The 26,903-nt window shown below is 43.7% G+C and overlaps 1 protein-coding gene across 2 annotated transcripts; it reads left to right on the top strand.

Moving 5' to 3' along the window:
• Positions 1-99: 99 nt before the first annotated feature.
• On the top strand, positions 100-21,464 carry TBC1D7 (TBC1 domain family member 7). 2 transcript variants are annotated; one of them, XM_028107497.2, is made up of 8 exons: positions 100-298; positions 1,618-1,737; positions 3,157-3,237; positions 6,775-6,962; positions 10,650-10,787; positions 18,362-18,507; positions 19,827-19,956; positions 21,011-21,464. In XM_028107497.2, the coding sequence occupies exons 2-8, from the start codon at positions 1,626-1,628 to the stop codon at positions 21,095-21,097; spliced, it is 882 nt and encodes a 293-aa protein (XP_027963298.1). In that variant the 5' UTR covers positions 100-298; positions 1,618-1,625; the 3' UTR covers positions 21,098-21,464. The 2 variants fall into 2 exon arrangements, with proteins under 2 accessions (XP_027963298.1, XP_027963299.1); XM_028107498.2 differs by lacking the exon at positions 100-298 and adding an exon at positions 310-451.
• The last annotated feature ends 5,439 nt before the right edge of the window (positions 21,465-26,903 follow it).

The raw sequence follows: 26,903 nt of genomic DNA, 5'->3' as shown, positions 1-26,903 counted from the left end.
GGTGTCTGAGCGGGAGTGGAGCTTCTGCGCATGCTCTGTACGCACGCGCACTCTCGGCACCGCCCCTCGGGTCGGTACTGACGTCACGTCCGGCGACGGCGGCGGCGGCGGCGGCGGCGGCTGCGGGTCGCTGGCTTCCCGGGTGCGGTGTTTGGCCTCCTCCCTCCTCCCGAGGGGCGCGTCCGTGTCCTCGGCGGCTCTAACGTCGCCCGCCGGCCGGTCAGCGCGCTGGGCCTGGTTTCCGCTGCCTCCCCCGGACCACTTAGTCTCAACCCGGGTGTGGTTTCCACTACTAGAGGTGAAGCATCATAGGGACAATGGGACCTGGGGTCTCGGACCAGGGTGTGTTTGCATTTCCTGAAGTGAACGCTCAGGGGCCGGAGTGTCACTTACAGTATTTCCTCCAGGACTTGTATGCCGCTGTAGTGCAATCCGGGAATGGCGTTTTTAGGTAACGGGCACCGCATCATCACCCTGCAGCTGTTTGGATGCTGTTTTTAAATGAATCCCCGAACTCATTTAGCGTTTTAGTGCTTTGGAATTTTTTTTTTTTAATTGGTCCCCAAAGCTCAGAACCCTTTAGAATTTCTCATTTTAAACGATTCCTCCTCCTTCCTCTGACTGAAGGGGCTCAGAGCATATCTTTTCAATAAGACCGTGGCTGTCTGAAATTTCTCAGGATTTCTAAAACCTCAGGTTTCTAAAACAAATTTATGTATATGTGTATTTTTTTTTCTTTTGCATCGACGTTTTAAGCATTTGGGTCAGGCAGTGCAGTACTTCCTGAAAAACGTGTTACATCCATTTTATTCTTAAAACGCCAACCCAATTTGACCTTTTCCTGATGACTTGCTGTCAGTCTTATGAATGTTTATTGTGAAAGAACTCGAGACCACTGAACTTTTTGAATTCTGATGCCAGATTTTGAGTCGTTATTCTGTCCCCAGCTTTGTGGCATCACTTGTCAACAGGCTAGGCTCCTGCCCCTCTTCTGGTTTACGATTTGGTGCTGTTAATCTGTGGTGGGCTCTGAATTTTGGTAATTGCAAACTTGGGGCTTTTTACTTTACAGCTTAGATTTTCATTTTACAAAATGCCCATTCAAAAATATGGCTAAGCAAAAGAAAGATTTAAATAACCCGGAATCCTACTACCTAAAGATAACTCATTGCCAATATTTTATAATATAGTCTAATTTTTTAAATGCATAGTATTTATAAAACAAAAGGAATCCTAGTGGATACGGTTTGGTAACCCCTTTTGCATGACATATTGTCTATCTTCATATTTCACTAATTTTTTTCTTTGAACGTGTGCAATGACTAGGAACTCCCCTAAGTAGGAACCGTAGTGCCTGCACCTTGCAAAATCTATTTTAGCAGCTCAGAGGACTTTAGGTTTATGTCTTGGTTTTAGGCCAAGGAACATAAGTGAGGTGGTGTTAGTTGCTTAAAAGGAGATACTTAATGTTGAGTCCTATGCAAGGGCAGCCAGCTTATTTTAGTATATCGAACTCTTGGGGGAAGTTGCAGAAAATCATTGGAAAAATTCCCAATTCTTCATTCTTTGTTTTTAAGCACACTCTTTCCCCTTCCTGCTCTTTCTCTCTCCTCCAAGAATGAAACATGACTGAGGACTCTCAGAGAAACTTCCGTTCAGTATATTATGAGAAAGTGGGGTTTCGTGGAGTTGAAGAAAAGAAATCATTGGAAATCCTCCTAAAAGATGAACGGCTGGGTGAGTTTTACAAGCTAAATTAAAGTTATTGGGTTTTAATCATCCCAACTGTCCTGAAAGAAATGCTATCTTAAAAGACATTCAGAAGTATTTGTTACCTGCTGTATTTTTTTAGTGATAGGATGACAGGTGAGTAGTGTATTTTGGGAGAAGTTATGGATTTTTCAAGTTTATATTTTGCCAAGGCCAAGTCAGATGTCTTTGAAAGGTCTCAAGAAGTCAGTGGTGTTTTTTCTCCTATTTCCCATATATTTCCTTTCCTCAGTTTTCAGAGGTGTTACTAGCTTTTGGGTAAATTCACAGTAACTCTTGGCCACGATTTTTCTTCTATAGAGAACTGAGACTACATTATGCACTGACATTTTAGTTTCTTTGTAGTAATAATAAGGTCTGTTCTGTTGACTAGAATAAAATAAACTGAACCATAGGGAAAAATAGTACTTTATATGTGTAGAATGCTTTTAAAATGTCAAAACCAAGGGCGCCTGGGTGGCTCAGTCGGTTGAGCGTCTGCCTTCGGCTCGGGTCGTGATCCCAGGGTCCTGGGATCGAGCCCTGCGTTGGGCTCCTTGCTCAGCGGGGAACCTGCTTCTCCCTCTGCCTGCTGTTCCCCCTGCTTGTACTCTCTCTCTGTCAAATAAATAAATAAAATCTTTAAAAAAATTTTTTTTTCAAAACCATTTCCCACCTGATCTTTGATCCTCACTAGACAGTCTGTGTTTTTTAAGTATGTCTGGAATTATTCTTATTTGACAAGTAGGGAGATCTGAGGTCCAGGACATTTGAGTGTTGTATATTGGAAAATGTAGAGATTTGAGGGCTGACCATGCCACTCACTGGCTGTACTAACTTAATCAAGTCACTTAATTACTTGGAGCTTCAGTTTCTGCATTTTTTTTAAAAAAAGAGAAATCTTTATTTGAGAGAGAGAGAGAGAGCATGAGTGAGGAGGAGGAGGAGGGGGAGAGGGAGAGGGAGAAGCAGACTGCCCGCTGAGCAGGGAGCCCGATGCAGGGCTTGATCCCACAACCCTGAGATCACAACCTAAGCTAAAATCAAGAATCGGACGCTTAACTGGCTGAGCCACCCAGGCACCCCATTTGCTGCACCCGACAAGCTTGCAGTATGGATTAAATGAAATAAATTCCATAAATAGTACCTACTGCTATGTTGTAGGGAATATAGTAATATATGCAAAATGCATCACCTATGCCATGAAGCACTGATTGTTTTTAAACAGCTAGTTGATGGAACACCTGGGCTAGAAATCAGACCAGCATCGCCTTTCCTAGATTTACTGACAGGAGTAGAATTCTTCTGAAGAAATGTCACTCTACTTTAATTTTTTAAAAATGAGATGCACTTTCATGTGATCAGCGTAAAAAGCTTCTAACTTTTTTTTTCTTTTCCTTCCTCTAGATATTGAGAAACTTTGTACTTTTAGTCAGAGGTTCCCTCTCCCATCCATGTACCGTGCGCTGGTGTGGAAGGTGCTTCTAGGTATGAGACCCAACGGTTGGAAGGTTTATCTTCAAAAGTGTTGAATGAGGGGATATTCGTCATCTTATCTGTCAGAAAAAGGATTTTTTTAGGCCTTTTGCATATTGGGTCTCCTGTCAGGAGACTGAATTACTGCTCACCGTGAAAGCGTTTGTTTAAGAAGGTGACTTCAGTAGCAGTTGATTAAATATGACTCTAAGAGTGTCAGTTTAGTCATGATAGAAGAGAAAGTAACGTGTGTTCCTGAAACCGGGCATGGGAAGAGCATCGTATTGGAGAAAGAAGTGATCTGGGCTTTACCATCACCTGGGTAACCCTGAGGAAGACCCTGCTAGGCCTCAGTTTTTGCACCTGTAAAATGAGGCTATTGAGCTAAATTAACTCCAAGGTCGTAGCTCTCAATTTGTTATCTCTGTGATTCCCAGCTGCAGAGTTCTAACCTCCTGATGAGTGCTCTCTGAGTCAGAAAGAAATGGAAGAGTTTTTACTTCCTAGAAGCACAAATGGGTACATTTCAGTGATGAGGGGCTGAAGGAGAAGGAGAAAGGAACCCGCTCAGTTTCTGTGGAAGAAAAAGTGTATTAGGTTCCACAAGCGATCGGCAGCATCCCTTTTGAGCCGAGGATTGTTTTTCTATGACTGCTGAGCCCACTGATGCATATAACATCCATCCATTACCATTCTCCTTTTCTTTCTTTCTTTAAAAAAAAAATGAGAGTAATCCCAGAATTCTCCTGTGACGTAGGTGTTAATATCCCAGTTTTACAGATGGGGACAAAGACCGCAGGCTAAATCACTTACCTAAGGCCTGGCAGTCTGTGGCTGAACTAGGATTTGAGCTTAGGTTGGTAGGGCCCATTTTCTTTCCAAAATGTACTGTATTTTCAGGGCTTGAGAAATCTGCAGTCCTAAGTCTGATTACGTAATGTGGAGGCCGCGAGGGAATACAACCCATACTAGAAAGCACCATATGATGCCTTTTTTTGTTGTGCATCCTGGCAGTCTTTGTGCACTTGGGTTTCTGGTGGGCCACCATCCAGGTAACGTATAGAGAGCAAGTATCAACTATTGTAGTTTTTCCCTGAGCATTTTTTTCTTCAATCTTGGTGTTTCCGGTGGCCATCAAAAAAAAAAAAGCAACAACAACAAAAAACAAACCTTCCAGGGATGTCTTTTAGGCAGTAATGTCGATACTATCTATTTCTGCTGGGAAATACTATGTGTCTTATGAGTTAACAATACCAGCGGATTCGTGGGACTCTGTGACACTTCGTGAGTGCCAAGACTCGTTCATCACCTCTGTTTTTCCCACTTGTTTTTATCAGGTAAGCGTTTCTTGTTATTTTGTGGTAAAGACGCTGGAGATTTGGAACTGCCACGCTGTGTAGGAGACAAGCTAACTCTTCCCAGCACAGGTGTTGATTACTCAGGGACCTTGTCAGGCCTGCTTCCTGATAGATTTAGGTAAATATCGGAAAGAAGCTTTTTAGAACTAGCTCTTAGTTTGAGGCTTAATATGGGAAGCACTGTGCTGCCCCTAGTAGTATGAAGAAGGTTGAATTACAGCTGTTTAGTCTTTATTAGCCCAGATTTGGAGGACATTTTAGTGTATTCCCTTGACTTTTCTAGAAGCCTGGCACAGAACCCCAAAGCTAAGGTAGGTAAAGCTTTATGTCAGGACAAAGAACATTTAGGTGAGTTAGGTTCTAATGTTAACATGGCATCATGTTAGCTAAAGTCTTTAGAGCCCATCCAACTTTTGTTTCCCAGAATATTCTTTAGAATACTGGATCTGTGTTTTTTATACCAGAGTGAACTAGTCAAACGTACTAGCCTAGCACGTGCTGTATACTTCCTAGGCGCTTTATGTATATTCATTTTTTAATCATTACAATAGCTATGAGATGGGTATTATTAGTCTCATTTTTCAGATGGAGAAGCTAAGGTGTAGGAAAACTAAGTAAGTTGCTGACTGTCATCCAGCCAGTTAATTTTAGAGCTAGTTCAAACCCAGGAACTTTGACTCCAGAATCCGTGTTCCTATACGGTCTTGTTAAATTTAATGAGGCTGGAATAAATAAGATTTTTAAGATTTTATTTATTCATTTTAGAGAGAGAGAGCATGCAGGGTGGGGGGAGGGAGAGCGAGTATTCCAAGTAGACTCTGCGCTCAGCGCAGAGCCTGATGTGGTGCTCAATACCAGGACCCTGAGATCATGACCTGAGCAGAAATCAAGAGTCACACGCTCAACCAACTGAGCCACCCAGGCACTCCTAAGATGTTTTTTTTTAATAGCAGAATTTAGAGCCTTGAAAATTCATTGTCACTGTTTTATAAATCTATTTGACCCTTGGTACATGTTTTCTCATGTGGACTTTTGGGGCTAGTTGTACAAAGAACATTTGGTGAAATGCTTATCCATCCCATTTCCCACCTCTGACAGCTGAGGAAACAAGTTTCCAGAGAGACATTTGTGAGAGTCCTGGTGTTATCAGACCTGGGACTAGACTGAAAGCCTGTCCAGTGCTCTTTCCATTAGGCTTTCTCCATGCCATTTGTTTGTAAAAAAAAAAAAAAAAAAAAAAAAGGTTTTTGCCCCAAAGCCTCACGGGTAGACATGTCTAAATGGGTTAATGAGCATAAAATGGCATCAGAATGTAATGTAAGGTGGCCTCATCAGCGAGAATTAGAGATTTCTGTGGTCCTGAAGCTAAGCCACTTTGTGAGCAAGTTTGCCTGTTGGGGAAGAGAAGGATTTGATGAGTTGTTGGTGGCTCTGAGAAGAGAGGCCTGTATTGTTAGCTCGGGCAGCCTTCACTAAATACCACGGACTGGGCAGCTTAAACAACAGTTTATATCCTCACGGTTCTGGAGGCTGAGAAGTCCAGGATCAAGGGTGCTGGCTGGTTTGGTTGTTGGTGCTGTAGGCCTCCCTTCTTGGCTTGTAGATGCTCACCTTCCCACTCTGTCCCCACATGGTAGAGAGAGAGAGAGACCGCAAACTCTGGGATGTCTTCCTTTTCTTAGAAGGGCACCAGCTTTGTTTGGATTACAACCTCAGTTAACCTTAATCACTCCTTATTAGTCCTATCTCCACTTATAGGTACATTGGGGCTGGGGCTTTAGTATATGAATTTTGGGGGGAAACAGGTCAGTCCATAGCAGGGACCAAGTGCAAAACCTGGAGATACGTCTGTAAGAGCTGGGGGAGCCCTGGGCCGACAGTCATAAATTGAATGAAATCATTATGATAATTGATGTGGTTATGTTGTTTAGGTGGCACACTTATTCAAGGGCTTTTTGATGCCCTTATATTTCTCTTAAATATCAGTGATGCAGTTGGCCTTTAGTACTTAAAATTTAAGACTGTTTTATAGAGAGAATTTGTAAAACAGAATCTGTGGTAACTAAACACCTGTGTGATTCCAGTCTAATCGTGCTAGGCAGCTTCTCACTTGGTTCTCTGTAATAGAGGGATTTGGGTCTGTGTCTCAGTATTTTGCCCGTTCTTTTTTTCCCTCTCGGTCTCTGTATAGGGATCCTGCCTCCGCACCACGAATCCCATGCCCAGGTGATGATGTATCGCAAAGAGCAGTACTGTGATGTCCTTCATGCCCTGGAAGTTGTTCGCTTTGTCAGCGATGCCACACCTCAGGTTGAAGTCTATCTCCGCATGTATCAGCTGGAGTCTGGGAAGTTGCCTCGAAGTCCCTCCTTTCCACTGGTTAGTGGTACTTTAGCCTGATGCTTGATGCTTAGTGTAACTCTAGACTGTCCTGTCTTGCTGGCCTTTGCATCATATTTTGCCTTAGAAACTTTTTTTTAAGATTTTATTTATTTGAGAGAGCTCTCACACACAAGCAGGGGGAGCAGGAGGTAGAGGGAGAAGCAGGCTATCCGCTGAGCAGGGAGCCCCATGCGGGGCTCGATCTCAGGACCCTGGGACCATGACCTGAGCCAAAGGCAGATGCTTAACTGACTGAGCCACCCAGGTGCCCCACTTTAGAAACATTCAATGGCTCTCCTCTGTGTTTTTATGACAAGTTCCATCATTGAGCATTTCCTTACTTTCTGGCACAAAAAGATACTCCAAGCCCATCTTGTACTTTTTCTACCCCAGTCCTAAAATCAGCCATTTCTGTTTTGAACAGTGTGTGGTATTTAGAAACCAAGAAGGGAGCACTAGATATGCTTGTTGTTTCCAGTGTGATGTTGCTTCTAGGGCCTGTCGGCAGAGCTAGGAAATACATATACATTCTATAAATGTATAGAATCCTGTACACACATTCACACACACCTATGTATGTTTATATGTCTCTTCATCTCTGAATATGCAAAAGGCTCAGTTCATGCTGATGCCTGTGATCCCAGCCCAGCACCACCAGTTCTTCTTGCCTTCACCCTTCTGTGTTTGCAGCTTCCTGTCTGACAGTGGCAAATATGAAAAGGCTCCCCTAGTACGTTTACTTCTTTGCTCATTCTTCTGGTTGTAAGCGGTAGTGCCAGCTACCTCTTGGCCCTCACCTGCAGGCCCAGTGGGCTGCCTCCTTTACTTTGACCCTCCTCGGCCTCAGCCCAATAGGCCCCAACCTGTTTTTAAACTTTTGTGTTTGACAAACTCTTAACTCCAGTTACTTGGACTGCTTGTTGTTCATAAAGGGGAAAGAGGGAAAGTTCAGGCAAAGGAATGATTATAGCTCTTGGGCTTTGGCTATTTTAATGCAATTGGAAGTTCATTTTAGGCATTTTAACTTTGTGTGTGTGTGTGTGGCTAAAACAGTGATTGCTCAAAATCAGGATTTGCCTGCAAGCTGTGCTATTCTATAAAACTTTTTTTTAAAAAAGACTTAGTATGAACTGGGGGCGGGGGCGGGCAGAGGGAGAAGCAGACTCCCCACTCAGCAGGGAGCCCGATGTGGGGCTTGATCCCAGGACCCCGGATCATGACCTGAGCCGAAGGCAGATGCTTAACCCACTGAGCTACCCAGGCACCCCGAAACTTATTTTTTTATTGCAGTTTGCAACCTACCCACATAGCAGTTTGAGTTTTGACTTGTTCTTTCTTTTGAAGTGAATGATGTGGCTCCCACGGACAGACCTGAGGTTGTCCACTCGTATTAAGGTTATCAAGAGAGAATGGCCCTGAAAATAATTGGAAGTCTTCACAAACTTTTTTTTTTTTTTTTAAGATTTTATTTATTTATTTGACAGAGAGAGATACAGCAAGAGCCGGAACACAAGCAGGGGGAGTGGGAGAGGGAGAAGCAGGCTTCCAGTGGAGCAGGGAGTCTGATGCGGGGCTCGATCCCAGGACCCTGGGATAATGACCTGAGCCAAAGGCAGATGCTTAACGACTGAGCCACACAGGCACCCCATCTTTTTTTTTTTTAAAGATTTATTTATTTATTTTGAGAGAGTGAGAATGAGAGAGAGAGAGAGTACATGAGAGCGGGGAGGGTTAGAGGGAGAAGAGGCCCCTCGCTGAGCAGGGAGCCCGATGTGGGACCCGATCCCGGGACTCCAGGATCATGACCTGAGCCGAAGGCAGTTGCTTAACCAACTGAGCCACCCAGGCACCCCCAGACGCCCCATCTTAACAAACTTCTGTAAATTTTGCTTATCTCTGGCAGAGCAAAGTTGGTAGTACTCTGCAAGTTCTTAAATTATGTATTAAATTAGGTTAGATTATCTATTCAAGAAATCTAAATGATAGGTTATGGTTTTCACCTCATTCCTACTTAGCTTGCCTGTGCTCCAAGCCCAGACACCTTAGCTGTAGTCTTGGGCAGACGCACCATCAAAGCGTTGGTTTTGGCTCTGTCACCGCACATCTCCCCAGTCATCAAGCCCCACTCAGCCTCATTAGTGTTACCATATAGTAGAGGGTGTGACAGCGCTCGACACAGGGCTGGGAACATACTCACGAACACTGGTCCTCTTCCCTACCCCTCAGACTGTCCTAGAGCCAGTGAGATGCCATGTTCAGGAGCGCCCAGCACAGTGCCCAGTAAGGGGTGGGAGTCCGAGAAAGGAGACTGTCTTTTCCTTTTCTTCCTTCTCTCTCATCCTCTGATACGTTAATTAATGTTTAGAAAAATTTATTTTCTGTGATTCTGTTACTTTTTAAAAAAATTTTTATTTTAATTTAATTTAATTAACATATAATGTATTATTGGCTTCAGGGGTAGAATTCAGTGATTCATCAGTTGCATAGAACATGCAGTGCTCATCCCATCAAGTGCCCTCCTTCATGCCCAGCACCCGGTTCCCCATCCCCTGGCTCCACTCCCCTCCAGCAACCCTCCGTTTGTTTCCTACTGTGATCCTCTTACTCTTGGACATTTTATAGAATACTAAGAAGTTGAAAGGAGGCCTAAAATGAAATACTTTTTTAAACCAGAGGGATTTAACTTGGGGCTTTTAAGGGATTCGAGAGATACTTTTTAGTTTCTTTTTTTACACTGAAGTCCTTTGGCTGTTAAATCCTAGATGAAAATAATTTTTTTTTTTAAAGAGAGAGCATGTGTGCATGTGCACATGTGTGTGAGCTGGGGGAGGGGCAGAGGGAGAAATCCCCCAAGCAGGCTCCACACCCGATGTGGGACTCGATCCTGTGACCCTGAGGTCATGACCTGAACCGAAATCAGGAGTTGGGCGCTTAACTGAGTGAGCCACCTAGGTGCTCCTGAAAATGTAATTTTGTGTGAGATACGGTGTTTGAAAACAGAATAGATTTTCAGGTAGTTTCTAGTTTTTATAAGATTACTTTGTTGAAATTTACTTGAAGGTTTATATTCATATTCTGAGTGTTGACACAGGTTTGAGAAATGCCATTCTTCTGATTCCTAAAATTATGATTCTAGGGACATTTTAACTTATTGGGTGCTTAGAACAAAATTCTAAAGATACGTATGAATGCTTTGAAATAAAGAAAATGCTTCATTTTTTTTAAGAAGATGCTTTATTAGTCCTTTTGGAGTCCTTGAACTTTTGCAAATTACTGTATTAACAAACGTCTCCAGTTATTTGTGATGTTTATCACATACTTTTGAAAGAAATTCTCTTCTAGCCCTGGGAATACTTTTGGGTGGAGAGAGCACTTTGCTTATGATTTATGTTTTCTTTGATGACCTTAAATGTTAAAAGGTAGAAAAATCTCTGAGTGCTCAGTCTGAAACCTGGACAGTCGTAAGCACCCCTGATACAAATAGATTTCTTTGGTTACCTGCTCATATCTCTGCCCTGGTCTTCTCTTTAGTGGTAGACTGTGTGCTTTTTGGTTCCACTCTGATTTATTAATGCAGCCTCTTCAAAAGTTAGGGGGTAAGGTTTCATTTTTATGAGAGAAATATGTATTCCTTTCTTCTGCTGGCTCCCTCCCTTTACCAGAGATTTATTATTAATCTTTCAGGAACCAGAAGATGAAGTATTTCTTGCCATTGCCAAAGCCGTGGAAGAGATGGTAGAGGATAGTGTCGACTGTTACTGGATTATCCGATGCTTTGTGAACCAATTAAATAATAAGTACCGGGAGTTTTTACCCCAGCTGGTAAGGGGTGCTTTTTTGGCTCTTGCGGGGGTAGGGGTGAGCAGTGGTACTGGGGAAATAGCCTTACTTCCTCATGCTGCTACAATTATGAGCAGACCCTCTATAGTAAGAGCCAACAATGTTTTCCGTAAAAGATCAAGTAGTAAATATTTCCAGGTTGGTGGGCCAGATGGTCTCTGTGTCTCTGTCTCTCTCTTGCCAACACTCAGCTCTGTTACTCTTGCACCGAAGTGGCCATTGACAGTGCATAAAAGAACGGTCGTGGCTGGATTTGCCCTGCTGCATGCTGTGGTTGGCAACCCCTGCTCTTTTCTGTTCCTTATCCTGGTCTAGAATCTACTGGCTTTATCTAGAACTGCCTCTCTGAATTAGTTAAGATTTGAATTTGCTGCATGTAACGGAAAGCCCAACTGCCTGAGGCTTTAGTTTTTTTCTCTCACGTAACCAGAAGTCTAGAGATAAGGCAGGCCAGAGCTGGTGCCACAGTGCCATGATATCTGCGGGGCCCTGGGCTCCTGCCCTTTTGGTCCAGCATTGTTAGGGGTGATCCTTCCTCTCTTTCTCACAGCTGGATGCTGGAGCGGCAGCCGTGACCTCTGTGTTCTAGGCAGGTAGGAGGGAAGGGCTAAGTCAAAAGTGAAGGAGTAGAAGGAATGGCCAGTCCAGTCTGTCTCTCTTGGCCATACTCTCCTTCCTCATATCTTTTAGTGGCAGGACTATGGCACCTGGCCACCTCTGCTGCAGAGGCTGGGAAATGTGGTTTGGTTTGGTTTTAGCCAGGCACATTGTGATCTGTTAAGCTAGGATTCTGTTAGTGAGGAAGGAGAGGTGAATGGCTCTGAGCTGGGCAGCCTCCCGGCTGGCTGGACTCACTCACTTGGGAGTCCAGAGAGTGGCACTGCACTTGCTCCCTCCACATAAGCTGGTGGTTCTTTGCCATCCTGTTTTTCTAGTTTTTTCCCTTTGTCTCTCTCCTTTAAAAATGAATGTCTCTTTTCTTAAATCATTGAGTTGTTTCATTTGGAAATTCTGTTGAAAGCAGTGACCGAGATCGTGGTTTCAGGGCCAGATGAGGGGCGCTGATGGAGGTCGATGGAGCCCTGAGGACCCCTGTGCTAACTGCATTGTCAGGGCAGTTGGCGAGAAGACCCTTTAGCTTTGTAGAGCACTGTTACAAGGGAGTTTTATAGATTTCAATTACGTAAATTTGATTTTCAGAATTTTAAAATTTAATCCACTTAGTTGATTTCAATAAAAACAAGCATGGCGATGGAAGCATAATGTTACTTGCTTAATTAAATCAAGAGATCCAGATTATACCATGATTTAATTAGCCTTTCTTATTTAGTATTGAAGTAAATTCGGTAGCATTTTGCTAGTTTATGTTTAACGAATTCTTTATTTTTGATAACACAATAAGTATATTCTTGAAGTATTAATCTGGATGAATCCAGTATTCCTATATATCTGTACGCCCTCATCCCCCACTTTCTAAGAAGTAAACGCTGTCATTAGCTGGGCGTATATCCTAGACTGTTTTATGTACATCCATCCACATTCACACATACATACATATACACGCGTGAACATCTATACACACACATATACATGCATATAATGATTTATTTTTTTATATGTATAACTTAAAGAAACATAAATATATTGTTCGTATGGCTCCACAAATTTTTTTTTTTTTTAAGATTTTATTTATTTGACAGAGACACAGAGAGGGAACACAAGCAGGGGGAGTGGGAGAGGGAGAAGCAGGCTTCCCGCAGAGCAGGGAGCCCGATGCGGGGCTTGATCCCCGAACCCTGGGATCATGACCTGAGCTGAAGGCAGATGCTTAACGGCTGAGCCACCCGGGCGCCCCTCTGCAATTTTTTTTTTAAACTTGATGTCTTGGAGCACTTTCCAAGTCAGTGCAGATCAGTAGTGTTCAGCCCTGACTTCCTGTTAGAACCACCTGGGAGCTTTTAAAAAATTATTACCTTTCCTCCACCCAAACCCATTAAGTCAGAATCTCTGGGGGTGGGTGAGGCCCAGAATTCTATTTTTTTTTTTAAAAGCGTCAGGTGATTCTGAAGTGTGGCTAGGGTTGAGAGCTACTCATTTAGAACCACTTTTTTTTCCTCTTAAAAATGTGTTCGTATTATTTCCTGTTAAGAATTTTGCCGTATTTTAATATAACAGTTCCATGTTGACAGTCTGCATGCCCTTCTACATGAGCCTTTCTACATATGTGAGTGTTTCTGTAGGGCAGGTCCCTGTAAGGGGATTGCTAGGTTGAAAGAGAAATGTATTTAAAGTTTTTCATTGCCAGGCTGCTCACCTGGAAGGCATACCGATTTTGCTTCCCCCAACAGATAAGATTTTCTGTTTTCCACTCCATTGCCAATACCTGATAGTATCAGTTTCTTAAATTTTAATCTGATAGTGAAAATGGTATCTCATTTTAATTTACATATCCTCATTTTTTGGTGAAGCTGAACAGCTTTGCATATGCTTATTGGTCATTTGTATTTGTCCACCTCTCTATTTTGTTTACATCTTTCTTTTTTATTTGTAAGAGTTATTGATATAGTCAGGATATTAATCCTGCGTTACATATGTTGACAGTCTTTTCTCCCTGTCTGTTGTATAGAGATTTTTAAAGTTTTGATACAATCGGATATATCAGTATTTTGCTTTTTGTATCTTATTTAGGAAACCCTTTCTAACTCCAAGATTATTATTATTTTTTATTTTTTTATTTTTTATTATGTTAATCACCATACATTACATCATTAGTTTTTGATGTAGTGTTCCATGATTCATTGTTTGTGCATAACACCCAGTGCCCCATGCAGCATGTGCCCTCTTTAATACCCATCACCAGGCTAACCCATCCCCCACCCTCCTCCCCTCTAGGACCCTCAGTTTGTTTTTCAGAGTCCATCGTCTCTCATGGTTCGTCTCCCTCTCCGACTTACTCCCCTTCATTCTTCCCCTCCTGCTATCTTCTTTTTCTTTTTTCTTAACATATCTTGCATTATTTGTTTCAGAAGTACAGATCTGTGATTCAACAGCCTTGCACAATTCACAGCGATAACTCCAAGATTAAAAGACAGATTTTTAAAAAACTTTCCTCTAACTTTTAAAAAATATTTAAATATTTTATTTATTTTAATATTTTCTTAGAGGGAGAGAGTGCCCTCAAGCAAGCAGGAGTGGGGGTGGGGTGGGAGGGGCAGAGGGAGAGAGAGCATCTTAAGCAGACTCCAGCGCCCAGCATGGAGCCCAATGCTGAGCTCGATCTCATGACCCCTGAGATCATGACCTGAGCCGAAATCAAGAGTCAAAGCCTTAACTGACTGAGCCACCCAGGTGCCTCTATATTGAAACATTTTAAAATCGAGTCCTTTAATTTGTGAGGGATTTGTGTTTGTGATTGGTACCGACATAGGTTTGACCTTGTTTCTTTGTTGTTAACTGCAGTAAACCTGCAGTCAGCCTCCTCTTTCCCTTTCGGTTTGATAGTTGTTAAGCTCCCGCTTCATGCCAGGCAGTTTACTTTATTCATGAAAACTTAATTTTAGCACACCTCTCTTTTTATAGATGAGGAAACTGAAGCACAGAGCAGTTAAGTAACTTGCCCAAGGTCACACAGTTAGTAAGCAGTAGAACTACCTTCCATTTAATGCTATCTGTCGGTTCATTCTTTTGTTCACAGATTTGAAATGCCACCTTTATCATATACTAGATTTCTGTATGTTTTTGTATCTCTTTCTGGGTTTTTTTCCCCATCAAGCTATTTGTTCTTTGGCCAATACCATATGATTTATTCAATATAGCTCCTTCGTATGTTTTGGTAGCTGGTAGGGAAAATTCCTTCATGTTGTTGTTCTGTTTCAGAAGTGCTCTGGCTTTGCTTGAACTCCAGTTTCTTTTTAGAAATGAATTTTGAGGGGCGCCTGGGTGGCTCATCGAGCTCCGCATCGGGCTCCCTGCTCAGCGGGAAGCCTGCTTCTCCCTCTCCCTCTCCCCCTGCTTGTGTTCCCTCTCTCACTGTGTCTCTCTCTGTCAAAAAATAAATAAAATCTTAAAAAAAAAAAAAGAAATGAGTTTTGAATCAGCAAAATACTAAATGCCCACTAAACCTTAATTTCTTCATCTTCAAAAAAGAGGTTTGTTTTAGTATGTACATTATAGTACTTAGCACATAGTTTTAAATAGTTAACGAATTTTTTTCAAGTTCTTCAGAATGTGTAAGAAAAGTTAAATTTTCTTTGTGTTGCTCTCTGACTTACTGATTTATGTGAACTTTTCTCTTTAAGCTGTGCTTAGTTTCCCATAAAATTTTTATTACTGTGGTTAGTGGATCTCTTCTTCCTAGCTTCTTGTTAAAGTCGAGTTTTTATAATCTTGTCTATCATTTTCAAATTTTTGTGGTTTTGCTGACTAAATTTGGTTATCACAAAGCATAGCTTGTTTGATCAGATAGGTGAGAGATAGATGATACCTTAGTGTAGCTTTTTTTTAAGGGTGAAATTTTTTTCATTGATTTTTAAAAATTTTAATTCTAGTATAGTTCACATACAGTGTTGTATTAGTTTCAGGTGTACAATATAGTGATTCAACAGTTCTGTATGTTTCTCAGTCTCCTCATGTTAAGTGTACTCTTAATCTCTATTGCCTATTTCACCCACCCCCCACCTCCCCTCTGGGAACTATCAGTTGTCTGGAGTTAAGTTTCTGTTTCCTGGTTTGCCTCCCTGTCTTTTTCCTTCCCCCTATGTTCATCTGTTTTTTTTTTTTCTAAGATTTTATTTATTTATTTGATGGAGAGCACAAGCAGGGGGAGCTGCAGAGGGAGAAGCAGGCTCCCCATTGAGCAGAGAGCCCAATGTGGGGCTCAATCCCAGAACCCTGGGATCATGACCTGAGCCGAAGGCACACACTTAACTGACTGAGCCACCCAGGCGCCGCACATGTTTTGTTTCTTAAATTCCACATATGACTGAGATCATATGGTACTGGCCTATCTCTGACTTATTTCACTTAACATCATACCCTCTAGCTCCATCCATGTCATTGCAAATGGCAAGATTTCATTCTTTTTTATGGCTGAGTAATATTCCATTGTGTATATATACCACATCTTCTTTATCCATTCATCTGTTGGTGAACACTTGGGCTGTTTCCATAGTTTGGGTTATTGTAGATAATGCTGTAGTAAACATTGGGGTGCTTGTATCTCCTTGAATTAGTGTTTTTATATTTTTTAGTTGGCTAAATACCCAGTCGTGTGATTACTAGAGATGAAACCTTAGTGTAGTTTTTTTTTTTTTTTTTTTAAATACCAAGGTTGAGCATCTTTCTTATGGGTGAGAGTCATTTGCATTTTTTCTTTGGAGGTTTTGGCTTTTTCTTCTCTGTTTTTAGAAGCTCTCTTTATTTAGGAATATTCACCCTTTAAGGTTGTTTATTAACCTGGGAAAATGCCCACAATATGTTGAGTGCAAAGAGCAAGATACTAAATTGTGTATTCAGTATGAGGCCAACTAATAAAAGTGTGTGTAATGTATACCGGAAAACAATTGGGTGCTATACAACCTATATATTATCAGTAGTTATCTTTGGGTGGTGTGAGTTTAAGGGATCTTTATATCCTTCTTTATTCTTTACTGTATTTTTGAGATTTCTTATAATGAACATATTATCAGGAAAAAAGATTTAGAAAAATTTAAGACGGGCAGGAAGACATACATTGAGTGATTATCAAGATGTTGATTAACGTATTTCAACATTTCATTTAGTTCATGATATTCACTTACTTACTCAATGATTATATATTGAGTGCTTACTATGCTGAGTAATGTTCTAGGTATTGGAGAACTAGCAGTGAACAAAATAGATATAGTTCCTGCCCTCACTGAGTTTACAGTATGGTAAGGGAAGAGGCAATAAAGAGTTGAAAAATTTCACTCATCTGTATCTTATTTGTTATTTGTACTGACTTTTGGATGAGATTTTCTTTGCTATGAGACATAATATATAAATATGTGTATGTGTGTGTTCACCCATGTCAGTTTGTGAAAAAACATTCCATTGGCAGAACCACCCAAAATTCTAGATAGGGTTTTAGAGGTGAAAGGTGAGGACAAGAGCCCTTTGACAACTTGTCCTTTGGAGAAAAGCTCCTGTTTTGGGGAGCTGTGTGTTAAACAGAAAAAATTAGAGATCCCCTGAAAGAGGAGAAAACTGGGCCTGATATTAATATGTGAGCCTCTCTTTGCCTGGCTAGTTCCCGTCATTCTTTGTAAGCCAGCTCGGATGTCACCTCTCTGGGAAAGGGTGACTTGTAAAGCCTGGGTTTGGAGTCCCACCTCAACGTGTCCAGCATCCTGTGCTTACCCCATGATAGCTTTATTACATGGTTGTCTCTCTTTTTTTAAAAGATTTTATTTATTTGACAGAGAGAGAGACAGTGAGAGCAGGAACACAAGCAGGAGTGGGAGAGGGAGAAGCAAACTTCCCGCTGAGCAGGGAGCCTGATGAGGGGCTCGATCCCAGGACCCTGGGATCATGACCTGAGCCGAAGGCAGATGCTTAACGACTGAGCCACCCAGGTGCCCCTATATGTTTGTCTCAAGCAGATTGTACGCTCCCTGAAGGCAGGGACATTATGTCATTATGTCATCATTTACTCTATTCCCTGTATGTAGCATAGGGTTTGGCTCTAGCCAACATTGTAAGGGTTATGAATTACCTCTTTGGGCGAGATGCAGATATTTAGTAAAATAAACATTTGCATTTGCTTAGGTGATAAGGGATGTCGTTGTGTTTTTCTGGATAAGGAATACAGACTTCAGGGTTTGACCCCCAAGCGCCATTCTTGGCCAGTGGACCCTAAATACAGCAGCTTGCCAGGTGGATTTGGCTGGTCTGGGAGCTGGCTTTGTTAGCTCGCCCAGGCTCCTAGAGTTGGCTGCTGCTTAACCTTTCATGGGAGAGGCTACCAGATGGAATCCAGGTGCTTTGTTCCCCCCACGTTATTTCTCTGCCTCCTGAGAATTCTCCTGCACGCGGGGTACAGAGTGGCAGAAGTGTGGTCTAGGGCTGGTGGGCCCTTTTCGTCTCATTCTTCTGAACTCCCTCTCCCCATTTTGGTCCCACTCTGTTTATTTGGTCTTACCCTTTCCCCTTCTCCCTTTTTCCTGAGTGTATCGTCTACGGCTCCAGGGCAGCTGGGAGTGTCACGGGCCTTTCTTAGTTCCCCTGAACAGTTGACTTTTCCCTTTGGCTGTGGAACCTTGTTAGTGCTGTTAGGGGGCACATTAGGGGGACCAACTGTTTTGTTTTGCCCGGTCCCGTCCTGGAAAACCCTCAGTCCTGCATTGCTGGTTGCTCTGGTTAGTGCTGACCTGGGAACTTTGCATCACCCATGACTTGGGTGAGTCTTACGTTTTGTTTTCTAGCACTTACTTGCATTCAGCATGTACATTCGATTCATCTTACTCATCACAGGCTGTAGGATCGGGTAATGTTATGTCACAGAAAACGAGTAATCTCCCTTCCTGTTTAATCATTAGCCAAAGGCTTTTGAACAATACTTGAATCTGGAAGATAGCCGTTTGCTGAGTCATCTGAAGACGTGTTCCGCGCTGTCCAGACTTCCTTATGATCTCTGGTTCAAGAGGTGCTTCGCAGGGTGCTTGCCTGAATCCAGTTTACAGAGGCAAGTATCGCTTTCAGAGATGGTCGAAGGCCTGAAGGCCGAGGAGCATCCTGGTTTTTCATGTGATCGTCCTTCAGAGTATGAATTTGCTTTAGGACAATACCATAATTTTAAGTTAACTTCTCTGGCAGGCAACAGAGCAACTTGATTCTACTTATTATTTATACAGTTAGAAATGCTGGAATGTTAGTAACATTAACCTCACATGAATACAAATTAATGTTAATGGTAGAAATATTAGAATATACAATTAGAAAACTTGAAGGCCCTCAGTCTGTTGGATGCTGTACACTATTCACATCTGAAACCGTCTCCGGGAGCTTATATAGGTCTAAGCTTTTCCAGAAATGTGGTAGATCCTGATCTGGAGGCAATCTTCCTATTTCTTAGTTCCATCGTGACATCTTTAAAGTAGCTGAAGGTGGGCAGAGATCAGAGACTCACATTCAGCTTTCATTTGTTTCAGACATGTGTTGCTGGCATTTCAGAGTCCTGTCCCCTCCCCAAGACTGTATGAGGTAGTTGGGAAGAAAGGTGACGTGCAGAGAACATCACAAGACAGTACATGACTAAGCACATAGAGTGTAACACCAACTTTAAGAGGTATAGGAATTATCAGAATAGTTTTTCTAGAGTGGTCGCAGATCAATAACTAGCCCCTTAAGCTCTTTTTAAAAAAAATTTATTTATTTATTAGAGATAGAGCGAGATAGAGCACGGGCAGGGGGCGGAGAGGGGAGAAGCAGGCTCTCTGCTGAGCAGGGAGCCCGATGCAGGACTCGATCCCAGGACCCTGAGATCGTGACCTGAGCCAAAGTTAGACGCTTAACCCACTGAGCCACCCAGGTGCCTCCTAGCTCCTTAAGTAAGCTCTTGGAGAAGTTTTAGGAATTTGAACCACTAGAAAATGAAATTGCATTGATCTCATTTCATATGCCACTTTTGTTATTCCTTAGTATTTAATTATTAGATTAGCATTACACAATGTTAATAAAATCCAAACTTTGGTTTAAGACTGTCCTTCCCTTAAATGTCAGACACCTTAGGGAATGGGTGTCTGGTGGATCTCTTACAGAGCAAGTACTTTTTAGTGATCATTCCTTTTTCCCTTCCAGTGCTGATTGTGTGTGAAATATGTTCCAAAATGGCTGATTTGTTGTGTTTTTGCTTTTCTGATGATTATTTCATTACTGCTTTTCTCTGAAGTTTATACTTAAAAGGAGTAATTTGATTTAATTTTGTAATTTGAGATGTTTAACTAAACATAAATTTCAAACTCAAATAATTTTATTACATCACTTGATTTTTTTTTTTTATAGGGTTTGGGATAAAGTTGTAAGTGGATCCTGTAAGATCCTAGTTTTTGTAGCTGTGGAAATTTTATTAACCTTTAAAATAAAAGTAATGGCTCTGAACAGTGCAGAGAAGATAACAAAGTTTCTGGAAAATGTAAGTGTGCTTTTTTTTAAAATTTGATTTTGAATCTAGAAAGGAAGTCCGTTTAGCAAGCCAGATTTTCCTACTGCATTACATTCTTTCTCTGATATTTTTACGTTATAAGAAACACTTTTTCCCCTTGGAAAAATTTAGCTTAAAGTTGGTCTGTGGGTTATAATTTGCATCCTCTCTCTGGGGGATGATGGTCTGAGTAGTGAGACTGTTACCGTGAGTGTGTGCCTGAAGACCAGAGTCTTATCGCCTGATGTGACCACCAGGAAGCTTGTTGAGAAAAGGAAGAGGTGAGTGAGATCTGTCATACGAGGTGGAGTAATCCTTCTTAGTGGAAATGGAAGCCTGATGTTGTGGGGGATTTTGTAAGCCCTTTCATTGCTGTTAATATCTGGCGGAATCCCAGTTGGGTTTGATCATGTGCTTAAGTATATACTTACTGCGTGTAGGGAAGGGTCTAAATGAATCTACGTGTATCTTAGAATACCCTTAACCAGGCAAGAGTTGGAGGAGATTTATGCTGGGATGAATTTCACTGGACCCAGAATCTATTCTTTTTTTTTAATTGGCCGCTATTAACATTTGAATAGCAGCTCAGTAAATAGTACCACGTGAAGGCGTGGTGAATACATGAGTCCTCAGCATTCTGTTAGTGGCTGACAGTGCCAGGGCCCATGCTAAGTATTTTTCATGGAGTCTCCCACATAATCCTAAATGGCCCTAGGAAGAGAGGCTGTCATTTGCCCCCTTTTAGAGATGGGATCTGAACTTGGATAGCCTGCCGGGGGGCACACAGTAGGCAGTGCTGGCTTGAAACCCGGGTAGCCTGAGCGGAGCTCTTCAGCCTGTCCTCCCGTGGCCTGTGAAACAAAGATCCTGGCCGCAGCCTTTCACATGACCGCTTTCTGAAAAGTCGTGAGAATTCGGCGGCGGGGGTTGGGGGGGTGGGGGCGGCGGGTGGATGGGGATGTAAGTGCTATGGTGCAGGGAATGAGGGAGACAAGGATGTTAATACACGCTGAAATTTCACGACGACTGGTTTGCTTGTCCACAGATTCCCCAGGACAGCTCGGACGCGATTGTGAGCAAGGCCATCGACTTGTGGCACAAGCACTGCGGGACCCCAGTGCACTCAGCCTGATGGCTCCCTGCACACACGGCCTACCAGGCCGCGCTGAGCGGTGTGTTCTCAGGACGCTGCCCACTACACTCACTGAAAATCTGGTTCTTGCTTTGGTGCTCAAAGCATCATTTTTCCCCCAGTAAAATTAAGATACCTGGTGACACTGTTTGGAGCAGCAACTTGTGGTTACACAGAAGTACAAAGCTCAACTCTGAATAGCATTTAAAAGGGTTATTCAAAAAATACCTCCCCGTTTTCCATGCATCAGCCAGGGAGGGTGGGTGCTTTGATAGGCAAGCCTGCCCTGCTCCTCTCTAATTAGCACCACGCTCGTTACTTTCTAAAGCTATTTCTGGAATAAAAAACAACTACCTTTTGTTGACAACTCAGATTCGGCTCTCGTTGATGCGGTACTTGTTTAAATCTAAGCTGTCTGCTTTCTGAGGCTTTGTCTTGCCAAATAGGTTTCAATAAAAGCCTTATATTTTTTTTTTCTCTGTGTCAATCAGAATGAAAGTTATGGAACAAAATATGTCTAAGTTTACCTACCAGGAGAGAGAATACTTGTGGATGTCATGCTTTTTCCTTTTTTTTTTTTTTTTAAAGATTTTATTTATTTATTTGACAGAGAGAGACACAGCAAGAGAGGGAACACAAGCAGGGGGAGTGGGAGAGGGAGAAGCAGACCTCCCGCAGAGTGGGGTGCCCGATGCGGGGCTCGATCCCAGGACCTTGGGATCATGACCTGAGCCTAAGGCAGACACTTAACGACTGAGTCACCCAGGCGTCCCTGTCATGCTTTTTCCTGATGGGTCATTAAATGTTGGGTGGGCTCTAGGGAGCACTCTGCCACCCAGCATTGGAATGGGAGAAATGGCAGGCTAAGGTTAATAGCTAATGCCCCTGGGCCCTGTTGTGACACCATAATGGTTACTGTTGATTGGACAGTTGTAGGCTTTGAGACCGGTGATTGAGACAAGGCCCTTTGTTCAAGACTGATTCAGCTGTTGGACCCGCAGGAGCCTGAGTGGTGAGTAGGTTCTCTACCCTACCCCACACCCAGAAGAGGAGGGAGACCATGAAATTGTGCAGCTAGAATTTGGAGAATTCCTTCCCTCCCTAATGTGTAGAATAACTGTTGACAAAGAAGTCAGAGTGAACGGAATCATTGAAGCCAGCCGGTACTTCTGTATAGTAACATACCCAAGAATATTTCATTTTTAAAACAAAAAAATACACCCAGAAGAAAACTTCTTAAGGCAAAATGCTGTCTACAGTTACTGCTTTACATTTATTCAGTGATTGGCTCTGCCCCTGAAGGACTTGCAGCCAGTTGAAGACAGAAGACAAAACACATAAGGAATTCCTGCTCCAGTTGTCTGGTGTTTGGTGATCTTGGGGGATATGGGAAATTCACAGAGAAGTCCTAAAACAAAAATAATTTTACTTCTATTTAATTTATGAGCTATGTATCATCAGTACAGCTTTTTAGTAAAATACAGTTTATAAAGTCAAGTGATAGTGAATCTCAACTCCAGAGAAAGAGGAAAGGAAGAATTAGCAACCTCTCAACAAGAGGATAGTTTCAAGGTATGTGCTCGTGCTTACTCCTGAATTCTGGGAGAAGACTGGCATGTCATAGAGCAAGTGTGGGAGGCAAGGGGGGGCAGGGGGCACCTGGGATGCTTGGGCAGGAGGAAGCCTAGGGGGCTGACACATGCCTCTTCACAACTTTGGGGAGGGTGCAGAGGAGCTGAAGGGAAGACTTACTGTTCTATGAAGGGATTGGAACAGAAGTATTCTGCCAAACCCAGGTTGGTGAGACCTTTCTGGTGAAGGACTCGGGGGTGGGGATTTTCTCTTAAAGTGAGTCAATGTGACACCATCAAGAGTTTTCTTTCTTAGACAACCAAATAGCTCCATCTCAGCAGAAGGGTTTTTTAAGGACCCCTGTGAGGACAGTGGCAGAATAGGTGAGGATCCAATTTCATTTTGATATCAGAATTTTGTTTTGCTGAGAGTCTGAGTATTTTGAAAGTGTTTCTGCCCACTGCCTTTGGTGAGAAGCACAGCCCCTGATGAAAATACCCCCATAGTCCCATGATTCAAAACATTTTGTCAGGATACTGCAGAACTTCCCCTTGGTGTTACAGCCCAGGGTTTTTGTTACAGCTGAAACTGTTAGGGCTAATCTGTGGGGCTCTCCCTCTCCCTTGGAAAACTGGGATTTAACCTTATTAAATTTAGTTTTAGTCCTTCCCAGGCACAGTGTCGTCTTTTTTTTTAAACATTAGCTCATTCATTCATTCATTCATTCATTTATTTTTTACAGTGTGTTCATAAACATGATGAAAAAGCTCCAAGTCTGCTCTGCTTAGGAGCTCCTGAGAGCCCAGGAAGGTTGAGGTGTGTGTGGCTTCTGCCTCATAACAGATGGAATGCACGGATTGCGTGCACACAGGCTTGTGGGGGTGTCTGAGGTTACTTTAGCAAATGGGTCAGGGTTCATTAGAATGAAGTGCTTTTTTTGGTTAATGGAAAGTTTGCCTGAAAATCATGGGGCCAGGCCTCAAATCCCATGATGTGGAGGAAGAGCCCTGAAGGCCTCCATCCTCTCCGGCTGTGAGTGTGAGGTGTAAGCCTGCCCTGTCTCGAATCACTTAAGAATCCTCCCTTGGCTCTGACCCATTCCCTGTCGTGTGGTTATCACTTCCTCAGTGTGGGGATTTATTTTTTTTCTCCCTAAGAGTGAAGACTCTGGAGGGAAGTCCGTGAGGGTGAGGAGGGTAAAAATAGAGCATCTGTGCCCTGGACGAGTCTTTCCTGGTTGTGTGAGATTTCAAGCAGTAGACGAGTCCAGACTTCTTCGGCCAGGGGCAGCCTTTGCGGGGGGGTAGCTGGCACGGTGGCTGGCTCTGCTGTCCGCATCTGCTGGGGGTCACGTAGGATAAGCAGCTTTTGTCTTCAGCTGGATGTTCTGAGTTTGGAAGGGCCAGAGGACATGTCTCCCTGCCTTGACAGAGAGGGGAGTGTGGGAATTTTTGTAGCAGGAGTTGGTGGTGTTCTCTCTGGTGGATGAAACAAAGAGCTGTTTCTCCTTTAGACTCCGTGCCAAATGAAACTGCTTGTGGATCTTGGCACCAGCCACACCTCTCTAGGTCAGCTGTTGCTTACCCGGTGTTGGTGCCGGTTTGGGAGGGAGGGGCGGCATAGAGGGGTGATGAGAACAGGAGGGAGCTCGGAATTTTCCTGGAGGACCACAGGTTGGGGTGGGGGTGCTGTCCTTTTTACTGCTTTCCTGACTGGTTCTTCCCTGTCTTTTTTGTTTTTTTTCAGCCTTTTATTGTGGAGGTTAAAAAGTAAGTGGACAGTTAGTTGCCAGGTGAGGTGATAGTTCCTCACCTCCCTCCTGGGAGCGGGTTTTACTGTAGGGCAATCACAGGGGGAAGCTGGAGAATGTGATCCAAGAAGAACATGAGAAAGATCCTTCCAGAAACTTGTCCTGACTGAGCAGAACTCCAAATAGAACATCACAGTAGCTGCTTATTGTTCAGACCTCAAGATCACACCTGGAACGTAGGTACGACTGTGTTGTTTACCAAGAACTTGTGCACACTCTCACCGGGGATTGCGTGCACGCTAGCTCCTGACCCTCCTGTTCCTGCAGAGGTAGCGAAGAGCACCCTGCCGTTTGTAGTTTTGGCATCTCTCTTCTCCCATCCCTGCCTGCCCTCCGCACTAATGCCCTGAAGGTTTGGAAGGGAGGCATCAAGGAGGAGGAGAGCTTTGGACAGCTCACTTGCGCACGTGAGAAGGCTGCGCTCTCCGCCATGGGGAGCCTCTGTCCCCCGCCTCCCATTTCTCCTCTTCATTTCTGTTTGGTTCATTCGCTCTCTTAGCCATTCAGTCATGAAATCAGCTTGAACACACTCCTAATTATGGACCAGGTACTGAGCTTAATGCTGAACAAGTCCTATGGTGGCTGCCCTCTTAGAGCTTGTAATCATGTGGGGAAGACAAATACTAAATTAAACAAGGACGTACTGTGTTCTCTCTGTCTTAAAGGGTACCTCTCAACTCCTCTGAGCTGCCCACGAAGGAGAAGGTAACGTGGGTTGGCCGAGGAGCTTCCGAGCAGGGTTAGGATTACTCTGACATGTGTGCTGCTGCTTCCCTTGTTCGTGGGGAGGGTTGGGGTGTGGGGGGAGGGCCTGAGCTTTTGCCCCACTCACTAGTTCCAACACCCTGGGGGGCTCGCTCAGTCTGTGTTTGCTTCCCTACCATCAAACAGCTGCGATTCTGTTACATTCCTTACCCTGCAGAGTGCTGGCGAATTGAGAAAGCAGTTTAGGAAATCTGGAGCTCTGTATAACATCGAGTATTTTTGATAGCATTGTTCACAAGGACGCAGCCAGGCGCTGCCTGTTTGAATTAGCACTGCGCTTCAAGGTCTAACTCCCTCCGCCTGAACTGCTGAGCTGAAAGGGGGTTCTCCTTCCTCTCAGCCTCTGTCCCTTTGCAGCCACCACTCATTTCATGGTAATTGTTTGGAAGGCTCTTGTTTGCTAGTTTTGGACTTTCTCTAAACTTTCCATGTGGTTTTCCTCTAAACTGCAAGCCTCTGGAGGCCTGTGTCTTGTTCCCTTTCTCTGCTCCCCGCCTCATCTAGTACAGCTCCTCATGCAGGTTTTCTCCCCCAAACCGTGCCAGCCCACCCTTCTCTGGGCTTGTGCTCATCTTTGCCAGGAGCGTCCTCTCCCCCCTGCAGGGCTCCATCTCTGAAGTTCAGCTCAAGCAGCCCCTCCTCCAGGAAGCTCTCCTGGCTGTCTGCCCCTTTCCTGTTGCCTCAGGCTTGTTTCCTTCCCGGTACTCTGTGTTCTTTTCACCACATTTAATACTTTGGCTGAGGTCCCACACTAGCCCATGAGCGCCTTGAGGGTAGAGATGTGTCTCATTCTCTTTTCCTTTCCCTCAGAGCCAAAGCACATCTCAGCCGGCTTGGTCTCGCCATGGATATGAGTCTGAGTACCATGCATGCCCGCCTCAGTGTTAAGACTTCTGTGGTGACAAGTAATGGAATTGTCTGGAGCTAGCTTGCTTAGAGGAGACCTTTATTCTAGGATACAGGGTGAGGCTCAGGACTGGCTAGCTCTGGGACGGGACTAACGAGAGCCTGGGCTCTTGGACCTACGCTGTGTGTCTGCTGTGTTCTCTCTCCCTGCTGTGCAGATTGCTGGCGTAGAAGATGCCTTACTCTAAGATCCTCAGCTGCTCTGTCATGGGTCCGGCCTCTGGAGACGGTCTCTTCGTTCCAGTTCGTCAGACTGCGAGAGGCTGTGGTCCAGCTGCGCTCCAGTGCTGGCCGTAGACCAGTCATCCCTAGCCGTGGGAATGGAGGGCCCCTACGGCAGACACATGGCTCCTGGCGGTGTCGGGGTGGTGAGGGAGGGATGTTACGAGGTCCACTCTGAACTGAGAGGACACTCTGAAAAGCTTTCCACTCCATGTAGCAAATCTGTTAGCTGGATATGTACTCTGCAAAGGTGCCAGGAGGGGCACCAGCTGCCTTCTGCCTTGAAGTAAGTCTGAGTGGCTTTTCCTTCACCCCTTATTTCTGGCTTCTGTCAACCAGTTGAAGGATGGGACAGCTAGCCCTTTCAGATGGGGTGGGCAGAGTGAGAACACCCCATTAGGAGCTTTGGCAAACCCTGTCTCCTATGGCTAGGGGTTTGTGAACATTTCGTATCAAGTCTGATTTATTCTGGAACTGTGCAGAAAATCAGCTTCACCCAGCCCCTTCACCCGACCTGAGTCGAGTGGGAGT

This window comes from Eumetopias jubatus, unplaced genomic scaffold (assembly GCF_037043125.1).
Source record: "Eumetopias jubatus isolate StellerSeaLion01/CBP00866 unplaced genomic scaffold, mEumJub1_p1.0 scaffold_6, whole genome shotgun sequence".
Taxonomy (NCBI): domain Eukaryota; kingdom Metazoa; phylum Chordata; class Mammalia; order Carnivora; family Otariidae; genus Eumetopias; species Eumetopias jubatus.
The sequence above is the reverse complement of the archived record's forward strand: the minus strand, read 5'-3'. Positions and strand labels throughout refer to the sequence as shown.

What these genes read in the sequence shown, in the direction of transcription:
- TBC1D7 (XM_028107497.2), top strand. Translation starts at nt 1,626, where the DNA reads ATGACTGAGGACTCTCAGAGAAACTTCCGTTCAGTATATTATGAGAAA. An exon ending in GGGAGTTTTTACCCCAGCTG is followed by an intron (nt 10,788 to 18,361) that starts GTAAGGGGTGCT and finishes TTTAATCATTAG; the next exon opens with CCAAAGGCTTTTGAACAATA. An exon ending in CCTGAATCCAGTTTACAGAG is followed by an intron (nt 18,508 to 19,826) that starts GCAAGTATCGCT and finishes TTTTTTTTATAG; the next exon opens with GGTTTGGGATAAAGTTGTAA.